We start from the raw sequence: 21,174 nt of genomic DNA on the forward strand, positions 1-21,174 counted from the left end.
GAAGATGATAGAATCCCCATCAGTGAGAGTTCTAAATGAAACCCCCAACCCCACCCTCTTGCCAGCCGAATTTCCCATGAACAAAAATAAGCTGTTATTTTAAATCACCAATATTCTGCGATTTACTATTTCAGCAGCCAGCATCATGTTGAAAGATGTTAATTTTCTTTCAAGATGACACCAAGGACCTAATTTCATTCTCATTCCTTTCTTTTCTCATCTTTCTTCTGTATACATTTGCTGTCATATGTGACTAGGCAATTTGTGTAGATTAGGATGTAAGGAGGTTTGTATAGGGAGTGAGGGGATTTGATATGCTTGAGGCATGAGAAGAGTTGAAGGATTAATTGCTTCCTATTCTCTATGTAAGATAACTCTCCCTTTCCTTCTGTTTGGCCCACTAATTCATTTCAAAGATTTTACTCCTGCAGCTATTTATTCTCACCTGCTAATAGCACCCTCCTTGCAAAGCAGAATTGATGAAGACCTCGATCACCTCTCCCTTCCTTGCCTAGTTTAACAATCATGTACAATTAAATTTATACACTGTGTATTAAAATAGTCATCAAATCAACACTGAGAAATATCTTTTCTCCCTTTAGACATCCAATAATAGATGTCAAAGGGTTTCTCATGGTAAACACTTGGGAGAGATAGAAAATATGTCAGAATATGTGCATATCTCTAGTAGGGCCTGTTGAAACCAGAACAACCCCATCTAAATCTTTGGCCAATGGATTAGCCAGTTAGACATATTCTTACATTGTTTTCTAATTATTTATTTATCAGTCTATTTGTCATGCTGGACCTTATGACTCCTCTTGAGGGAAGGTAGGAAGTAAATTCAGTTTTTTATAAAACATTAGGGGTAGAGAAAGGGGAACCTTACCATGTTTTATTAGCAAAGGCCTTTCATTGTAAAAAAGTAGATTATTCCTGTAGAAACCATGTAAATTACAGAAGGGAATTATGACCAAGAATATGTTTTGGGTGAATAGCTGCCAAGTGCCCATCTCTCTAGATGATTACTATTCTAAATATTTTTCCATTAGCTAGTTTCAGCTCAGGAAATAGATTAGACCCTTAATGGCCTAAGCAACCAGGAAATGAGTGATATATTTATAGATTCCACCAGTGAATTTGAAATAAAACTTCTTGCCTATTAAGAATTCTGACTGTAATACTCAATGTAAATGCTTTTTTAAAAATGCCTTTTTCAGTGTTCTCTCTCTCTCTCCTATCCCAACCCTCTTGAAAGTCTGATATTCTCAATAAAGAGAATAAATTACCTAAAATCACATTTTGAGGAAAGCCTGATTTTTCATTAAGTGTGGGCTGTCAAATTATCATTGAGTTTAGGTCAGATGTTTTAGTATTAGAGACAATCCATTTCTATTTTGGGAGTCTATAGCAAGTCTGAACCATGGATCACTCCCATGGCCCCATTCAAGCCTGCAACTTCTCCAGTCTAAAAGGTGCTGGAGGAAGCTTGTTTCTACCCTACTTAGCCCTGGGAGTTTCCTGTGCTCTGTGGAAGATGGGATGACTGTGTCCTATACAGAGGCCAAAGGTTAGAAAAGCTCTTGCTTTCATTAGGGCCCTTAAATATATGCAATTTTTGTCAGTTACACATCAATAAAGCTAAAAAATGAAAAGAATATTTAAATATTCTGGTTGTAATCTATGAAGCAAAGATCTTATCAAAGTAAAAATAAGTTCACAGATGTTAATCAGTGACTCATTTATTGATAATTTTCATAGGACCTGCGGCAACATCAGCAGGGTCTGAAAACCTAGAAATTATGTTTTAAAGTCTAATGGTTACAGGTCAATTTCAGATAAAAAAAAAAAAACACCTCCCCATAATTTTAATATACTATATATCTATGGTTCTCAACTCAGGGCAGTTTTGTCCCCAGGGTACATTTGGCAATGTCTAGAAATTTTGGAGTTGTCACAACCATGGGGGATGGGTACTACTGGTATCTAGTGTGCAGAGGCCAGTGATGGTACCAAACAGCTTAAGGGGCATAGGACAGCTCCCTACAACAATACAATTACTCTTCCCAAAAGTTATGGTGCCAAGTTGAGAAACTTTTGTATTTGTGACTCAATATAAGAGTTCTAAAATTCGGAGTGTCTACTCACGTTTAATTCTGGTAGGTGTTGAAAACAAAATGAAGGCCATTAAAACTCACATTTTAACCACACAAATCATTACAAACTCCTTGCTTGTTCTTAGCGTTTTGCCCCTCTTTAGACAATTAGATTTTCACAATGGATTCTTGAGTTTGGTCTGAGGCACTGTTATTACTATGGGAAAACAGAGGAAGCACTCAAAGTTCCTACTAGCTGATATGTATCTGACCTGAGCAGGTTTAAAGATTGAGTAATTCTTTCATAGATTATAATTCTCACATAATGCTTCAAAGTGCAGTCAATGACTGCTAAGCCAAAATTGAACCAATCATTAAGTCCAGTGTTGTTGTTTTAAAATAAAATAAGAAGCTCACAGTGTTTTGGTTGCAGAACTAACACAAGGAATAGTTACAACCCAGACACATGCATTTTTCTTCTCCTTCGTGAAGATAAGATATTCCTTGCACTTCTAGGTTCTTTTCATTGACTGTTTATTAAAGCTGACCCTCACTCGCCTCTGCATTAAGCTTTGCCCATTGTGGACTTTAAGAAAACTCAGGGAGGAACAGACTGTGTGTATAAGGGGTTGGCACTTGCAACCCTACACCATTTGCACAACTAGCAACATGATATTAAAAATGAGGAAGAGGAGAAATACAGGGTTGGGTGGGGAATTTTCCCTGAATCCTCAAAATGATAGAACTGTATTCGACTTTCTATCTTTTCTTCCGCAACAGTTGAAATTCTACAGTAATTTTCCTTTCAGTTACCTGCCTTTTTCCTTTTTAAAAAAGTTTCCATAATTATACCTAATAGATTAAATAGCACTCCTTTTTACTCAATGAGTTGATATAAGTAATGCCTGTAAGAACAATTATTCCACAATGTTGTATCAGAGAACAAACTTTTCAGGGATGTAGTAGTTTAAGCAGCATCATGAAGCTGTGGCTTTACTTATTTCATGTTACATTAAGTAAAATATATATATATATATATATATATATATATATATATATATATATATATATATATATATATATATATAATACAAACCAGAGTTGTTACATACCCTGAAACTCGGGATTTGAGGAAAATAACTATTAGAGAAAGCGATCCATAGAGATCACTGTTAGTAGCAGTAATTGGAGTATTCTGATCTGATTTAATTTGCAATATTCAAAATAGTTAGGCTGTTGAGTGTAGAGGCGAATATAATGATCACTATTACAATATTCGTGTATGAAAGGACCACCCCATTTGGTGCTGGTGGAAAACAAAATGTTTAACCACTGTTGCAAGTCACTAAATCTCTCTGTCAGCCTGATTAGCAAGTTAATGCTTTTCCCTTTTTTCTTTTTAAATGCCATTCCCTAATTTTACATTCAATTTATCTTTTTCTGAAAACCTTATAATTTCATGTGGTTTAGGCCTACAGAAGAGAACGTTGCTTAGCAACCACCAAAATAACTAATAAGCCCATATCAGTAAAGGTTTGAAGGACTTATTTATTTTAAATTTATATGTTTCTTTCTTTTTTATTTAGTTATTTATTTATTTTTTTAAATTTTTTTATTAAGGTATTATATGTGTACATATCTTACCATTGTCCCCCCCTATATGTTTCTTTATTGACCATTAAAAGAAAAAAAAGAGAGACCTCATGGACATGGACAACAGTGTGGTGATTGGGGGACAAGGGAGGAGTTGTTTCACTTGGAATTTATTCTAATTTCTGCATTAATAATATTCTTATATGTGTTGTTTGTAACAAAAACAAAACAAAAAACACAGTATATTTAATGTGAATGTCTCTTTTCTCCTATCACCCTTGTACTTACATTGCTCTGTATTCATCATTTGCTTTAGTTATTTGTTTCCAACAAAATACCCTATCAATGACATATGCTGGGTAAAGAAATGTTTTCTAATTCATGAATACAGAATTCTCCAATATTGTGTTTTTAATGCCACGAAACTATTTTCTTTACAGGAAATAGATTAAAGTTTTAGGAGAGGGAAACACTTGGAGATTAAATGGAAATGGTTAATACATACCTATAAAGACTTTATTTTTAGGTTATTGACCCAGAAGTATATGAGAGGAGTATCTGAGCTAAGGGCTTTGGGGTGGGAAGTGGTTCTACCCAGCTGCCATGTGCTGTCACTTAGTCCTGGCGTGCTCACTTGTCAGAGGTTTCAGTCTTCCCACTATGACTTTCAAAGCTTCATTATTACCCTATCTCAGACCTATTTTCTTCATATGCTTCTATTTTGGCGTAAGTAGTAAAGTATCTCAAAGAACTGCTTGGCCATTAGGAGAAGCAAAAGAAATTGTTATTCACAAATATTAAAATTATCCACAAATTTTTATTAATCCTCACTAATAAAATATGCAAATTAACCAACAATCCGCTACATAAGCCACGCCCACCAGCCAAGCCACGCCCACCAGCCAATCAGGGCGAGTATGCAAATTAACCCAAACCAAGATGGCTATAGCCACAGAGAGCAAGGTTTCCCAGGTAACAGAGCAAGCCAAGCTTTCCATAGCCGTTGCAGGCCTAAGCCTCCACTCAAGCTACAAAGTTTCAATTATAGAAGGTAAACAAATTCAAACAAATGGCTGCAGAATGGAGCTTGAGAGAGCAGGCCAGGGTTGCCGCCAGCAACAGGGGAAGCAAAGCTTTCCGCACACCCTGGCCAGGCCAACCGCTTAAGGCAACAAAGTTTCAATTATAACCCCAACACAAATGGCTGCGGCCGCGGAGGGAGCCCCAGGCTTGGCTCCGCTCCAGGCTACAAAGTTTCAATTGTAGAAGGAAAATAAATTCCAGATACCAAGGCCTTGCTTGGGTTGCCAGGGGGCGTGGCCGGCCTGCAAACCACCACAGGCCCCTCGCTCAGGCTGCCCCACACCCCAAGGGAACCCCCACCTGACCCGGGACACCCTTCAGGGCAAACCAGCTGGCCCCCACCCCTGTACCAGGCCTCTATCCTATCTAATAAAAGAGTAATATGCAGATTGATCATCATTGCAACACACAATATAGCTGTCCCAATGTGGTCAAAGATCCTGCCCCCATGTGGACACAAGATGGCCACCACAAGATAGCCAGCAGGAGAGGGCAGTTGGAAGGCACCCTGCCTGCAAGGGAGGGCAGTTGAGAGGGACCAAGCCTGCAAGGGAGGGCAGTTGAGAGGGACCAAGCCTGCAAGGGAGGGCAGTTGGAGGTGATCAACCCTGCAAGAGAGGGCAGTTAGGGGTGACCAGGCTGGCAGAGGAGGGAAGTTGGGGGCAAACAGGCTGGCAGCAGAGTGGTTAGTGGGTGATAGGCTGGCAGGCAGAAGTGGTTAGGGGCAATCAGGAAGGCAGGCAAGCAGTTAGGGGCAATCAGAAGCGGTTAGGGGCAATCAGGAAGCAGGCAGGCAAGCAGTCCTGGATTGGGATCGGGCCTAAACGGGCAGTCGGACATCCTTCCAGGAGTCCCAGATTGGAGAGGGTACAGGCTGGGCTGAGGGACAACCCCCCGCCGTGCACTAATTTCGTGCACCGGGCTTCTAGTATTTAATATGTATCTTTATTCAGTTTTACTATCTAATTATTTATACATTTTTGCTAATATATATAAATATTACCCTACTCTCAACTTTTTGTCTTACCACTGAAAGGTTTCAAACAAACCTCCCCAAAATATACTACTTTGGTATGTGGACAATTTGAGCTGAAAGCAATCAAGATGCAGCAGATTCAAGAAATATTTCTTCTTTAACTACCTAAAGGAATTTAGAGAAGGGGCCTGCCCCAGAAAGACAGCTATCACCAGAGATTACATTTTGTCTGAAAGATCTATGTGTATGATAGGACAAACATCTAATTGCCTAACCACCTGCTCTTCTTACCATCCTGTGAATTACCCTTCTCCCTGGTCTGTTATCCCATTTCTTCACTCAGGATGGCATATAAGCCTCAACTGCCCAACTTGCCCTTCAATCTCATATCTATGGGGCCCCTGTACGCACATAATTAAATTTGTTTTTCTCCTTTTAACCTGTTCTATGTCAATTTAATTATTAGACCAGCCTAAGTGTAGAGAATAAGTTCCTATACTTCCATTTTAATAATAGGTAAATGTTGGTCATTTTAGTCTTGCAAATCATAATCTCATATTACATTGCATGCTTACAATTCTCCACAAATGCATGCTAACTTGAATGTAAAACAATAGTTGTACAGTAGTTTTGAACATTTAAAATTTATATTTAAGAACTATTTGAAGATTATAATACAGGATCATTAAGACAAAACAATAAAGAATGAATAGCTAGCAATTTTAGAAATTGAAGATAGCTGCTTGTTTTGCTTTTCGTTCTTTTTTAAAAAATATATGTTTTTATTGATTTTTAGAGAGAGAGAGAGAGAGAAACATCAATGAGATCAATTTACTGCCTCCTGCACACCCCTTACTGGGGATCGAGCCTGCAACCCAGGCATGTGACCTGACTGGGAATAGAACCAGCAACCTCTCAGTGCACGGGCTATCACTCAAACAACTGAGCCACACTGGCCAGAGCTACCTTTCATTCTTTATGTATCTTTGGTTAACTGGTAAGCAGGCCTTTTTCACCTAAACATTTGAAGGTTTTCTTAGGTCCCAAGTGGACATTTTAAATTTAAAAAACGTATTACAGAATATGTATGCCCTTAAGTCTAAAGATGGCCATCATATTAGAATTTGCGACTGAAACTAAACACATTAGGAACTAATATTATCTCTTAAGTTTATGCTTGCCCTAGATGGTTTGGCTCAGTGGATAGAGTGTCGGCCTGCAGACTGAAGAGTCCCAATTTAGATTCCGGTCAAGGGCACATGCCTGGGTTGTGGGCTCAATCCCCAGTAGGGGGCATGTAGGAGGCAGCCTATCAATGATTCTCTCTCATCATTGATGTTTCTATATCTCTCTCCTTCTCCCTTCCGCTCTGAAACCAATAAAAATATATTTAAAAAAATATTTTTTAAAGTTCATGCTTAATTTGAAGAGTAATTAAAGCATAAGGATCTTAGCTATTTTTCTGATCTTCATGATATTTGAGAGTTATTCTCTGTGATGAGACTTTATGACCATTTTTAAACCTGAAATGACCACTTTGGGGGGATGATATTTTAAACTGAACATAAAAAAATAAACTCGCATTGAAATGAATGGAACTAGAATGCTCTGAGCATCGCCACCACTGCTACTAGGACCACTGTTAAAAAAAAATTAAAACATTTTTATTATTTGACTATTAGCCAATTAAGCACTTATTGTTGCTCTTAAAGCAAACAAAAAGTCAGTTTTAAACATCATGGAAGCCACCCTGACAGATCATTCGAGGAATGCTGCCTCCTCAGTCCACAGATACTTTCCGTTGTAGCAGACTGTTAATATGTGCATTGCACTTCGCCTTCAGTCTTTTCTTTTTCTTTATGTTTGCAAATGCCTTGTTAATAATACTGTTAGATGCAGTATGAGTTTTTAGTTCATATTTTCAATATACGAGGATATAATATTGAAGTAATATAATAAGAGAAATACAGAGTTCAGCTTTAGAAATTTAAAAGCTTTTATTTCAGGATTTCCAAATTCAATTTACTCTCTTCTCTCTTTCATTCATCTTATAACGAACCTGTTGTAGGTGGGGGAAAACCCAGAACCTCTGTAATCACACATTTCAGTTTTAATCATGGCTCTGACCTTAAATTACTGAAACTCTTAGGGCATTGGTTTTCTGGGTTGTAAAATGGGGATGATAAGACCAGCTTCACAGTATTGTCAAAACCAAAAGATATAATGTAGTTAAAGCTCCACCCAGCACAATAGATGTGAAATATGTGTTATTTTTGTCCTCCTTCCCTTTCACCCCTAATTAAACTCAGCTATCTTTGAACTGTAGCAGATTAGTTTTACTGGTCAGGTCTAAGCTTCCAGATAAGCTGCTACTGTTAACCATTGCGTGGGATAGTTCTTTTGACTCTAAGATACAAATGAAAAGTGGAAAATTTTATTATAATACAATTATAAAGAAGGACTATGTATTTCATATGATAGCCCAGAGTAACTGTGTTTTGTTGATCAGGTTACAACAGATGAATATCGTTATACAACAAATGCTCTCTTTGTTTCCTGTTCTTGTCACAGTAGCTCAATTTAATAAGAGGTCATTGATTAAACTGTTTGCATTGTAGTCAGGAAACTGGAGAGGGCAGCTAAACCGAAGGAGATCCCCTCACCCCCCGCCATACACCCACATTGCCACCCTTTCACCTCCTCTAACCTGTCTCAATTATTTTTGACCGAAGGCCTCATGTAAATTACCAAATTGCTCCCAAATGAAACCAGACCTAGAAAGATTTCATTGCTCAGAGAACACTGGCAGAGGTTTGGAGTTGTGATACATTTTAGTCCACCTCCTGGATGTATGAATTGAACCAGGCAATAGGGAGTGGAGGCCTTGGCTGTGTTCTTGCACACCGAGAACACCCCGTCTCACTTCTAAAGGCAGCCGTTCCATCTTCCTTTCAGTTTTTGGCAGATGATCCTGCCCCTCCAGACATCATTTTCATTAATATTGATAGTAACAGCAGCTGACATTAATCAAACACTTTCTAGAACCAGGCAGCTTACTGAGGGCTTTTATATGTATTATCTTATTATTCCTCATAATATCAAAAACGCTTTTATTTCCTCATTATGGATGAGAAGACCAAGGGTGAGACAGCTTAAGTAATTTGCTCATGTCACACAGCTGGTATGTGGCAGAGTCAGGTATCCAACCAGGTTATTCTGAACCCTGGAGCCCCTGTGTTGACGGTTATACCATGTGTCCTTCCTCTAATGACATAGATGGTGGCTAGAAAGGTAGAGACCTTGTAGACTTTAATGACTGCCCTTGGCCTACAGACAGGATATTCCAAATTTGCTGACCTGATATTTGAAACCTACCACAGGTTGATTCAAATCTTCCTTTGAAACCTTATTTCCTTATTAAAGGTCCCAACGTCAGTTCATCATTTTATCCAGACTAAGTTAGTTTTCCCTATAAAAAATTATTTCAGCCCTAGCTGGTTTGGCTCAGTGGATAGAGCGCCAGCCTGTGGACTGAAGGGTCCCAGGTTCGATTCTGGTCAAGGGCACGTGCCCAGGTTGCGGGCTCAATCCCTGGTGGGAGGCGTGCAAGAGGCAGCCGATCAATGATTCTCTCTCATCATTGATATTTCTATCTCTCTCTCCCTCTCCCTTCCTTTCTGAAATCAATAAAAGTATATTTTAAAAAAAGAATCCTGTCATCTGCAAAAACTGACGATTTTAAAAAAAATTTACTTCACTTTGCCTGTTTAAACCCAATCCATCTTTTCCATCTGTCTGCAGAGTCTTCATTCTGTTACAGTCCCCCGATCACTGCTTATTGCATTCCTTGGCAGACCTGGTGTATTGTATTGTGTGAGCTGTGTGTATGTGGAGGAGAAACCAGTATTTCAGAAGCTGTGGTGTCTGGCATGTGCTGATTCTCAGTATATGTTTGCTTACTTCCTTTCTCATCCATCAGTGATGGGGGGTATGTGCTTTGGAGCCAGGCATACCTGTTTTTTAATTCTATCAGCTCCATTTCTAGCTGTAAGAATTGAATCAAATCACTAAGCTCCTCCACACTTTAGTTACCACGTGCATAAAATGGATAATTATAGTACCTAGCTCATTGACTTGTGATGATTAAATGAGAATCTATGTCTAGGACAGGAATGCTTACTAAAGATTATTGTCATTATAAAAGAATTTTTAGTGTATATTAGTCATTATGTTACTATATTACAAATATTACAAAGGTACCCCTTATGTACATAAAAGGCATTCATAGTAAATGCTATTGTTTTTTTTTAAATGAGAAATAATTCACATACCATGAAACTCATCAAGTTTTAACTGCAGGATTTTCTCTGAGTCCACCACTGCAAGCTGCCATTTATGACCTGCTGCAGGGACCTGAGGGCCCACTGCAAAGGGAAGTGTTCCAGCTGGGCTCACCAGCCCTGCAGAGAGAACTTGAGATGAATGAACGCTTGAATGAAAACTAGTTCACATTTTTTTTGCTGTTCCCTAAACCTGCCTTCTGATCTTGTGAAAAAATGATTCTAAAATATCATCCATGTGGTTTGGTTTGGTTGTTACTAAAACTTGTGTTTTTTTTTAATGATTGAATGCTTTAGAAATTAGGTAAAGTTATTTGTAATTACAATTCAGCTGTGTATTGTGTTCACAATGAGACATTACTTGTATTTTTAGATGTGTTGAAAACCATCCTCATTTTGGGTGATAGCAAATATCAGTGAGTATGTAGCAGCCCTTGAAACTCTTATGTTTAATTAGGTAAAGTTTAAGCAGATGTGTTGTGTTTAAAAATAAAATTCAACTGAGTGAATTTTAAAGATCTTATTGGCTTTATTGAAGGATTCATGAATCGGACAGCATCCAACCTGGCAGATAAAAGGGAGCAGGACAAGGAGGATATACTAGGTAAAAAAGCAGATTGGCTATTGCCAAAGTCACTTTCCTTAGAGGTCTGTTAGGCAGATGACCTAACTAGTGCTGATCAGGTGATTCCTGATTGACTAGTTTAATTTCCATTTCTGGGAGGGATGAAACTTGAATGAAGTCTCTGTTTGGTGACATGGGGGTGGGACTTAGTATAAGTGCCTCCATTTTGGGCCCAATTGTCTTGTTTTTAACAGTTGACTATGGATTTAGAGTTACAAATGAGGGAAAAGTTGAACTGTGAAAGAGTTGCAGTTACTCTTTCAGGGTCTGGAATCTACCTCACCCTCATTCTTTGTAGTGACATGCAAATGTGGAAGTAAGATACCTAGTATAACTGTTAAGTATTTATGTTCCAATGGTTTTTCTTAGTTTAACCTCAGGGAATTTTTTTTTTTTTAAGAATTTGTTTTTTTCTGAGGTTTTGAATTTGCCTAGCAATTGCTAGGAAAGATAGAAAAGATAATGAGCTGAATGGCTGGAATTTGACATCAGAATAATGGTTTTCTTTACTTACCTTTGCATGATTTTAAAGAGAACTAAGATTTCACTTATCTTTTACTGTTGCCTTTTTTCCCCCTTTGTACAAACTCAGTGTGTGTTACTGGACTATTCTGAAATTCAAAATATTCTGAAAAGCTTTCTTCTATTGATACTTACTTCTATGGTTTCTTATTCTCATTTTATTTTATCTTTGGGTTTTATAATGTGCACTTCTAAGTGTAAATAGAAACCTACTTGAAATAATTGGTTTTCTGTGATTAACAAGGTACTTGTAGAGTTTTGTTTTTCTTATTGTTCTTTATCTCTCTGTTGATACCATGAACATTTTGTCCATGATCCCTTAATACTGAGTCATTTATACTTCATGAATGTTTATATTGAAATAGTTAGGAAGATGTGTAAAGATGGTAATGCGTGATGATGTTGGCTCTCGGTTCTTGAGTTCAGCAAAGAAAAGAATTCAGAGCCAAGAACTCTAGCACAAGAAGATTATTTAGTATGCGAAACAAAAGTATACTCAAAGAAAGGATTCAAGTGGGCTGCTCAGAGAGTGGCTTGGCCTTTTAGAAAGGAAGTCACGGAGGCAGAAGGAGTGAGCCAGTTGGGCTGTGTTGACTCAGGGAACAATCTAAGGAGGCAAAGAAGGGCCATGGCAAGCAGGTTCAGGGGGTAGCCCAGGATGTGTAGCTGCTGCCCATTGCTCCCCTGGTTGTGAGTTTCTTGTATTCCTTTAGAGCGTAGGAGAAAGAAAGCAAAGATACACACCTGAAGAAAGAAGAGTGGGGCGTTGGGGTGTGCTCCAGAGCAGTGGTCACCAACCGGTGGTCCACAGACCACTGGTGGTCCCAGAGGTTCAAAAGGTTGGCAACCACTGTTCTAGAGAGGGTTTTTAATCTGTTTTCTAAAGGCAGGAATTTTAGGGGCTGTCTCAGGGGAGGATCTCAATGGAGTATTCATCTGGTTTCCAGGTGTGCCCTTTAATTTGCCGACTCATCAAAATGAGCATATGGGGTCAGGATTAATTGGTGCTAGGGTAGGGAGTTATTGGTCATTGCATCTGGTCCTGAAGCCAGACATGGCATAGCTTCATCTGGTTTTGCTGCTTTTCTGGGCCTGAGCTGAAACACAACTGAGGCATAAATGTTATCTCTAGTTGACCAAATCTCTGTCTCTGTGGTTAACAGACCCCTAATGTTACTTGATGCTGATCACAACTTCATTGTCCTGAGGCTTAATGCTTAAGGGAATGGTAGTGTAAGAGAAAAGGAGACAGGTGAGTCAGGGTGCTGGATGAGGCCAGTTTGAATCAGTTTCCCCATTCCACTTGCCAAGGAATTTTCCTGGCTTCTTACTGTCCTGCCTCAATTAGACAAGGGCCACTCGGGAAGAATGAGCAGTCTCTACAGGGCTCCCCCTGTCCCTGGGGGGGACTCAGAAGACTTTTCTGCCTTCTAGACTATATTTCTGTCGTGGCAGCTTTGTCTTCTTTTCCTTCTTATCCTGATTTTATGATTGTTTTGATCTGAATGTTCAACAAATAGAACCTGAGGCATGGGAAAAGGTCCTTTACAGCCACTCTTGCGAGGTAAGATAATTTTTTAATTTGCGTTTTTGTTGTTTTTTAATGTATTTGCTGCTTTGACTGGTGGATAACAAAATACTACTTTGAAACGGCTTTGCTTTGCTGCATTTGGGGAGACTAAATATAGAAAAATATGCGCATCTTATTCAGGTCTTTCTTGTTTTGGTTGTTTCCAAATCTGACACTTGAAGATAAATAGGTTTTCTCTGAAGGCCAGAGGTGGTTTATCAGACTCATACTCATCCAGTATGACCCAGGTATGGTTCTGTTCAAAATAATCCTAGAAAAATGATGGTTGGAACAAAATCAGCTACCTGAGTAAACTCTTTCCATGTGAAAATCTTAAAACAGCACTTAAAAATCACTAGAGATTTCCTTCGTTAAAATTTTAACTTAATGAGATCTAGAGGCTTTTGAGAATTATTTTATAGCTGGTTTGGCCTCTGAATAGAAAGACTGTAAAGATTAACTAATAAAAAGTGTAACAACTGCAATTGAGTCCTCTTTTATAGGGAAAAGAGTATTATCAGAAGATTGCATTTGTTGAGACATATTATAGCATCTCTGGGGAGTCTCTTTTAACATCTTGGATTAATGTTACCCTTTGATTTTATTCTGATAGAGACTGAAAAGGTATTTCCACCTTCAAATTGCCTAAGAAGCCTATTTAGTGGAGAGAAATTGGGCACATTGCTCTTGACTCTTTCTGAGCTGGGTGAAAACCTCTGATCTCTTCGATCCCTCTCATTTGCATGACCACGGGGAAACTGAAACCTAGGGAGGTTAAATGACTTGCCCTGGGACAGACAGCGAGCCTAGCTCTTGCTTGAACTGGGGACCATATATTGGTTAGCACTGATGCCAGTGTTTGTCTGCTGCCCCTTTGATATACAATCCTCTCCAGGTAAATTTTAGCAGCAAATGGTGTTGTGGGCACTGCACCCTGGATCTCAGATAACTACTCCCCGCTCCCCCCCACCCTCACCCAGCCCTTTTTAGTGAAGTCACTTGGTGTGAAGTAGATGACTGCAGAAACAACAGGGGAGATCAGTGGGCCAAAGTTCTCCCGGGAAAGGCAAAAGAGTAACAAAAGTGTCTTGCCAGGGAGCTCGGGACTGTGTGTAAACATGACTATATGAAGACCACTGAAGTTTGGGAGGGGATTGTAGCTGGTATTTCTGAGACTGCAGAAATGTTTTTAGGAAAGGAAAACAGGCTGTACAAAGACAGTTTTTAAAATAGATCATCAGTTTTCAGAAGGTATGCTTTTTGTGGGGACCACAATATACATTTCATTGCATAAGAAAGGAAGCATTTGAATTTTCTTTGCATATTCTGAAAGTGAAGTATGGTGGAACAATAAAGGATGCAAATCAATCTTAAGGAGTCCTTGCTCTAGAAAATATGTGCACTGTGGCTGTGATGGAGGACCTCTGGGATTTAGGATGAAATGCTCTTAATCTAGTCCTGTGGATAATTAAAAAAATCTTTCTCCTTTTGAAAAATGCCTAATTATTTACCTAAAAACCTTGTGGAATTCTAAAAGGACTGAATTATTTGTAGTTGTTAGTTTCTGTTTATGTAATTTAAAAACTATCTTTACAACCTTTATGTTTTTAAAAATATTTTGCACTCTTATAGCCCTGATTCCCTCAGTGTCGTACGCTTAATACACCATACCTAGACTATTTGATATTGTTTTCCTGGCCCTTTTTTTTTCTCTTGGATTATGAGTGCTCTTCTAAAGCAGGATCACCTACTGTTACACTAATGCGCTCTCCAGGGCACATTGACAACTGCTTAGGTGAGGTTATAATTCTTGTTTGCCCCTGGGCGGTTGCCAGCAGGGAGTAGGGCATTGTGGGAAGTAGTTTCTTTACCTTCGACAACAGGTGTCTTTGTCAGTGCACTTTATTCAGATACCAGAGTGGAAGCACTGAGACCAGGGTGGAAGCACTGAGTCACTGTAGCAAAGAAAAGTAGGAGAGCAAGAGGGATTGATTGCTTTCCCATCTGGAAAATGGTCTGCACGATAATGGGAAATCTTCTGATGCACGAAGAGATTTGCAGAATATTTTAACGTGCTTCTGAAAAGATAAAAAGGAATTTGAAAGGTATGAGCTGCCGGGATGCCTTAGAACATCTTGTCTCCTGACTATCATTTAATTTTTACCTGGTTAGTCAGCGTTAAGATAAATGTGCTGGAAAGATTTTTAACAAAAATAATGCTTAAAAGACAAAGCTGCATTGTAGGAAAAAATAGGAAGTAAAAATGCTTTACCGGTTCCAACTAGCGTCCAACGCAGTTGGAAGTTGTTTTAATCTTGAGGATTTAAGTAAAGCATTGCATTTTCTGTTTAAATAAGCCTATTAGACTTGCTTCTGTTTCCTAGCAATAAGTTGCTCCCCCCCCGCCCCTTTCATTGGTGTGTATTTAATCTCGAATGCTATAGCAGTTGCAAAACTCTCCTAATCGTATTTAAATGGAACACGGTACTATTGAAGTAATCATGCTAATCTAGGTGAAGATACTTCGGGAAAACCGGGGAAAATAGATACTATAAATTTCATTCTAAGTTTTGTTTTCTGAAAAGCAAATAAACTTACACAACATAACACTGCTATCAGTAATTAGGACAAAAAATTGCAACCAGTGTTTGTATTTTATTGTAGACAAACATTGCCAAATTGATTTCTAAATCTAGCAAATAATGTTTCTCATTGCATTGCAGTGTCATAATCTATAAACAGCAGAGATGATAATAGCTTAATTATAAATATTGGAAAAATTTGAAGGAGCTTTGTCCTCCCCCATTATTTACTTAATGCTTTTTCCATGAAATTAGCATACATTATACTTCCTGGTAATTTAGGCAGCCTTGTAATGATAGTCACAGGCAGCTTTCGGATTTTCTTCTGGGCACATTGAGGTTCATTTACAGTTGCCAGCTGTACTTAAAAAAACACTTCAGGTGGCGAAGGCACCAACAGTTCTGGCTATCTGCTGATTTGGATAATTAAGCTCTGAGCTTAAACATAAAAGATGAAGAGAACTTCTTGTGGGAGAAAAGCAGTCAGTTTAGAAATAAGATCCTTGTGCTGCTTTCTGAATAACAACAGAAAACTGAGTTCTGCAAATCAAGAATTCTGTTTAAAATGTTTGTGTTGTTATTATGGTAGAAGGGAATATGATTATTAATTGCTATTGCATTCCCTGTTTCATTTTTATGTTTTGGTACTTTTTTTTTTTTTTAACAGAATACTCAGAGGGGAAAAAGGATCTCTCTTTTTTTTTTCATACTTAGGGAGATAATTAACTACACCAAGAATGCTAGACATTCTGAAACACTAAAGGTCACCATCTATTTATTTCCTATAAGTGTGAAGAAATAAGCAGGAAGAAAATCCACTTCTCCTCCAAGAAGAAGAATCTTGACATAAATAACACTGAAGAAGATAAACTTTTTAAAAGTTCTAATTACCAAGAACATAATATAAATCCATTAAAAATTTTTTTCCCTTTAGGATATTTTCAGTCAGGAAACACCTTAATTTCTCTTTTTTTGAAGTTTAAAGAAGATTACCGAAAAGTGGATTTTTCTGCGTCTGCGTTATGAATGCAGAAGGTGTTGACTGAGTCTACTTCCTCCGTAGATAAGAGACCTCCCTTGGTTTTCTGCTGGGGGTGAATTGCTAGACAAGCCTGTGAGAACAGCTGCTGTTTTCCCCCCTTTTATTCCTTCTGGGCTTTCGACACCACCCCCTGCAACTCAGGTGGGTGTGTGCACTGGCACTGAGCTGCCGTAGGATTTTTCCTTGGACAGCGTGGTTTGGAGTTGAGCAGCAGCTGCTGCCGTGGAAGGGTCAGCGGGCAAGATGATGGAAGAAATCTCCATTATGGTAGCCTATGACGCCCACGTTTTCAGCCAGCTGCACGATGAAGACTTCCTCACTAGTCTGGTGGCCATCAGCAAGCCCCGGTCTATGGTAGGTGGTGCCTCGCACACGGCTCTGGGGCTGGCTTTTTCTTTTCTGATATGATAGTTATACTCCTGCAGCAATTGGGGCATAGCTTCCTGGGGATTAAAATTAAAGTATTGCTCTTGGCTTTGTGTTACAGGCCACAGCAAAGGCTACAGGTTTTCAAAGATTTATTTACATAACTAAGCACTGTTATACCTTAGCAATACATTTCAAGTGTCTGAGGAGTAAAACTTAGGTTAATGCTTTTATACTCGGTGAGGGTGATGCCGTCACTTGGCCCCACATATACAGTATTTGCCTTCTATGAATGCATACGATTATTAGAGCTAACTTCATTTGCACACAAATAATTCAGTCTTTTTGAAGTGGAACATTTTTACCATGAACCATAGCATTGACACTGAAAATTGAACTAGTATTTAAAAATCAAGTAACTTTCAGAATCTTTATAGTATTACTAAGAATTATTATGAAAATGACGTCTAGTATAACCTTAGATTGAACTTAATATTTTGTTGTTGTTTTTACCGTTGTCCAAGGGTCTTATTAGTGCGCCTGTCCCAGCAGAATAGAAAAATGAAGTTCTTGCAAATAAATGTTTGTTGTTTCTTCTCTGGAGATATCATTCTTATAATGGCTACTGAGTTTAAGATATCAGTGATCCATATCTTTTAAACAAGCTTTCCTTACTATTGTTGTCATAACTACTTATTCATTTTTTAATAGTACTCTTCACAAGCAACAGAATGAAAGAGTATAGTATATAATAACAGTTATCTTACTAGTTTGAAATCCTGACTTTCTATTTTAAGGCATATGAGCATTAAACATATAATATGGCAATTTCTTCAAACAATAAATTGCAATGAAAAATTAAAGGGGACACTCATAGGTTGGTTTTAAAAGACTTAAGGGCCCTAGCCGGCTTGGCTCAGTGGATAGAGCGTCAGCCTGCAGACTGAAGGGTCCTAGGTTCGATTCCGGCCAAGAGCACATGCCTGGGTTGTGGGCTTGATCCCCAGTGGGGGTTGTGCAGGAGGCAGCCGATCAATGATTCTCTCTCATCATTGATGTTTCTATCGCTCTCCTCTCTTCCTCTCTGAAATCAATAAAGAAATATATATTAAAAAAAAAAAAAGACTTAACGGGTTATGCAGTTACTGACCTTGTTTAGATGCTGATTTGAACTATAATAAACATCTATAAGGTAATTGGTGAAAATTTGACCACTAATTAGCTATTTAGTGATATTAAGAAAATCATTTGTGTTTTTTTGGTGCAATAATTATATGATTATGTTAAAAATGTGGATAAAACTAGGTGACTTTGTTGAAACTGGGAGATGAGTACATGGGGATTCTCTATACTTATCACTTTCATAGCTGTTTTATAGATGTGGTTTAAAAGAATCAGCTGGCCCAAAATAATAGCAAAACAACTACAAAACCATGATATATTTCTGAAATTGTTCATTGTATAGAAACATCTAGCCTACTTTGCATTTTTTTCCTATTTAAAATACATAATCTATTTTTATAATTATATTAGAGGCCCGGTGCATGAAAATTCAGCCCGGCCTGCCCTCTCTCACAGTCCGGGAGCCCTCAGGGGCGGGAGGCGACCCGGTGATCAGGGGAAGGCGACGCCCCATCACACCTCTGCTGCTGCCACTGCCAGCAACGCAAGCCTCGGCCGGCCCTGGTTACCTGAGCCTCAGACGTCCCTGGGCGGCTGGGCAGCTGCCATCTAAGGCTTTCCTGCACCTTGGGCCGGCCCTGAGCGGCTGGGCAGCCGACATCTGAGGCTTGCCTGCACCTCGGGTGTTGGCTGGGCAGCCACCATCCAAGGCTTGCCTGCGCCTCGGGCTAGCCCTGGGCAGCTGGGGGCTGAGGGGACTGAGGGACTCTGGAGGCAGGCGTGGGCACCGCCATCTTTGCAATGGCATGAGGGTCAATTAGCATATTTCCTCTTTATTAGATAGGATGCAATATGTGAAGATGGTTACCAACAACCACAACAGAAATACCAAGTCAGGATAGGGGAGTCCATGGTTGTGGATAATCTTTAAAACTTCATTTTGTCCATTGATTTCACAATATTCCACCATTAATACTTATCCAGAGAATTCTGAATTCTATTTTATGTCCCAAAGGGGACTCCTACTCCTACTCCTAAACCTGGAGCTTATTTGATATGAAATTTGGCCACTAATATGGAATGCCTCAGAGGCATGTTACACATATAAAATATACCAAAACTTTAAATAATCTAGATGTTGGGATGTTGAATTTAATTACACAACGTTCTGGAGACAGTTAATTTTTTTAACCAGATTTGAAATTTAAAAGAGTTGATGCGTACAGCCTTTGGATGTGATACTCGGTTTAGGTTCATCTGGAAAGATATTACTAAAATTATGCTAAGATTTGCCTTTGATTTCATGTTGATTTTTTTGTTTTTGCTTTGTCTGAGATGAACCCTTTAAATTGTATGAAAAAGATAAATATTCAGATTTTCTAGAGTATAAAATAAAGTGCTTCTCTTTCTGACTTTTTACTGCATTGTGAAGCAAATGACATTCTTGCTAACATTCAATCCTCTGGGTTTATATTGACTATCACAAAGAAGTTTTAGAGCTATTTAGAAGTTTATTTAGTACAGGATTAATTAAATATCTTTCTGTATTTGCACTTTATTTCGTAATATGAGGTATTTTGATTCCTTAAATGGTAAAAATCCCATTAGGTGTAGTGGTTTCGGTGGGGAAACTGAATCTTTTCTCTTTTTTTAAAATATATTTTATTGATTTTTTTACAGAGAGGAAGGGAGAGGGAGAGAGAGTTAGAAACATTGATGAGAGAGAAACATCAATCAGTTGCCTCCTGCACACCCCCTACTGGGGATGTGCCCGCAACCAAGGTACATGCCCTTGACCGGAATCGAACCTGGGACCCTTGAGTCCACAGGCCGATGCTCTATCCACTGAGCCAAACCGGTTAGGGCTGAATCTTTTCTTGTTCTTAAATAGCCCTGTGGCTTTCTGACATTTTTGATGGAGACTCATAGTAAAAAGTACATTTCAAGTCATTATACACACAAGACTGAAAGAAAATTTGACAATACTTTCTGTTGCTGCATGTGATGTATTCAGGTTCTTTCTGTTGTATTTAATTGTTTAAAGGCTAGTTATGAGCCACTAAATTGATTTGAGAAATATCTTGATCCACACTTTTAAAAAATTGTGGCTGTATCCTATTGATTCTTTAAAAATGAATGACAGTGCAAGAAATTCACAGTTCCCTTTATGCAGGTCCCTGTAGACAAGTCACAGATAAGAAAAAAGATAAGGACGCCAAGCAGAACTTATCTCGTCTTCCAGATCATGCACACTCACACAACATGAGAAATTGCCCAGACCAGTATTGTATTTACTAAGATAAACTAAACTAGACTCACCACTAGCAGAATTTAAGAGCTTTAGAATTCCAGCACAAATAAGTTGGTATGTAAGAGGAAAATCCAGTATAGTCAGAATGACTCCGGGGACATGTAGAAAGGTGCCTCATTGGATAGTATTCCTGCCTCCCCTTAAATCCAACAGATTGCTTTTCTTTGGTTGTTCGCTAGCTGAAATTATCTGGCTTGCATTTTGAGAAAAAAATTGTGGCCTCCTCCCTCCATCTTTTCCCCTCCCACTCCCCCCGCTATTCTTCGCTCTTCCCCCCAATTCTCACCTCCTCCACCCCCCATCCTCCCTGCACCACAAGGACCTTTAAATGCAGCCAGAGCCTCTCACACAGGAGTAATAGCAGCTGAAGGAGAGAGTCCCTGAAGTTTTCCTTCTGACTGTCTCTGTGTGGAATGGCCAGCATTCTTCTCTATCACCTCCACCATTTCCAGTTATTTTCATACCTGACCAGTATAAATAAAGGAAGAAGATCCTTTCTTATTTTCATACCTGACCAGTATAAATAAAGGAAGAAGATCCTTTCTTATTTTCATACCTGACCAGTATAAATAAAGGAAGAAGATCCTTTCTTATTTTCATACCTGACCAGTATAAATAAAGGAAGAAGATCCTTTCTTATTTTCATACCTGACCAGTATAAATAAAGGAAGAAGATAGTTATTATACATTCCAAAGGAAACTTTGAATATGTATTTAAATTCAAAATGTATGATTTAATGTTTGAACAGTGAACAAGCCTAATAACCAATGCATACTTGGTCAATCTCTAATATTTCAGATTAAATGCTACTGTACTTTATATTCTGAATTAACTTTTTCATCACTAAGGTAGTTAGGAAGGGAACATTACTTTCTCATGTATATTAGGAGAGGCCAGTATGTAATATTACAAACACTTTGGGGTTATTACAATGTGCTATCAAGT

General features: G+C 38.6%; 1 protein-coding gene across 8 annotated transcripts in view; it reads left to right on the forward strand.

Moving 5' to 3' along the window:
* Positions 1–21,174, forward strand: part of RABGAP1L (RAB GTPase activating protein 1 like) — a 462,901-nt gene that overhangs the window by 372,719 nt on the left and 69,008 nt on the right. The window contains exons 1-2 of one of the 8 annotated variants that reach the window (XR_013812988.1): positions 13,790–14,910; positions 16,055–16,783. The exons of 4 other annotated variants lie outside the window; for them this stretch is intronic. Coding sequence is in view for 2 of the 4 variants with exons in the window: in XM_079761780.1 (XP_079617906.1) it covers positions 16,673–16,783 (111 nt within the window). In the remaining 2 variants the exon portion in view is untranslated. Of the gene's footprint in view, positions 1–12,052; positions 12,800–13,789; positions 14,911–15,959; positions 16,784–21,174 lie in introns of those variants that run through there. 3 more of the 8 variants (XM_079761780.1, XM_079761783.1, XM_079761781.1) reach the window with 3 other exon arrangements.

Source organism: Cnephaeus nilssonii (assembly GCF_951640355.1).
Source record: "Cnephaeus nilssonii genome assembly, chromosome: 21".
NCBI lineage: Eukaryota > Metazoa > Chordata > Mammalia > Chiroptera > Vespertilionidae > Cnephaeus > Cnephaeus nilssonii.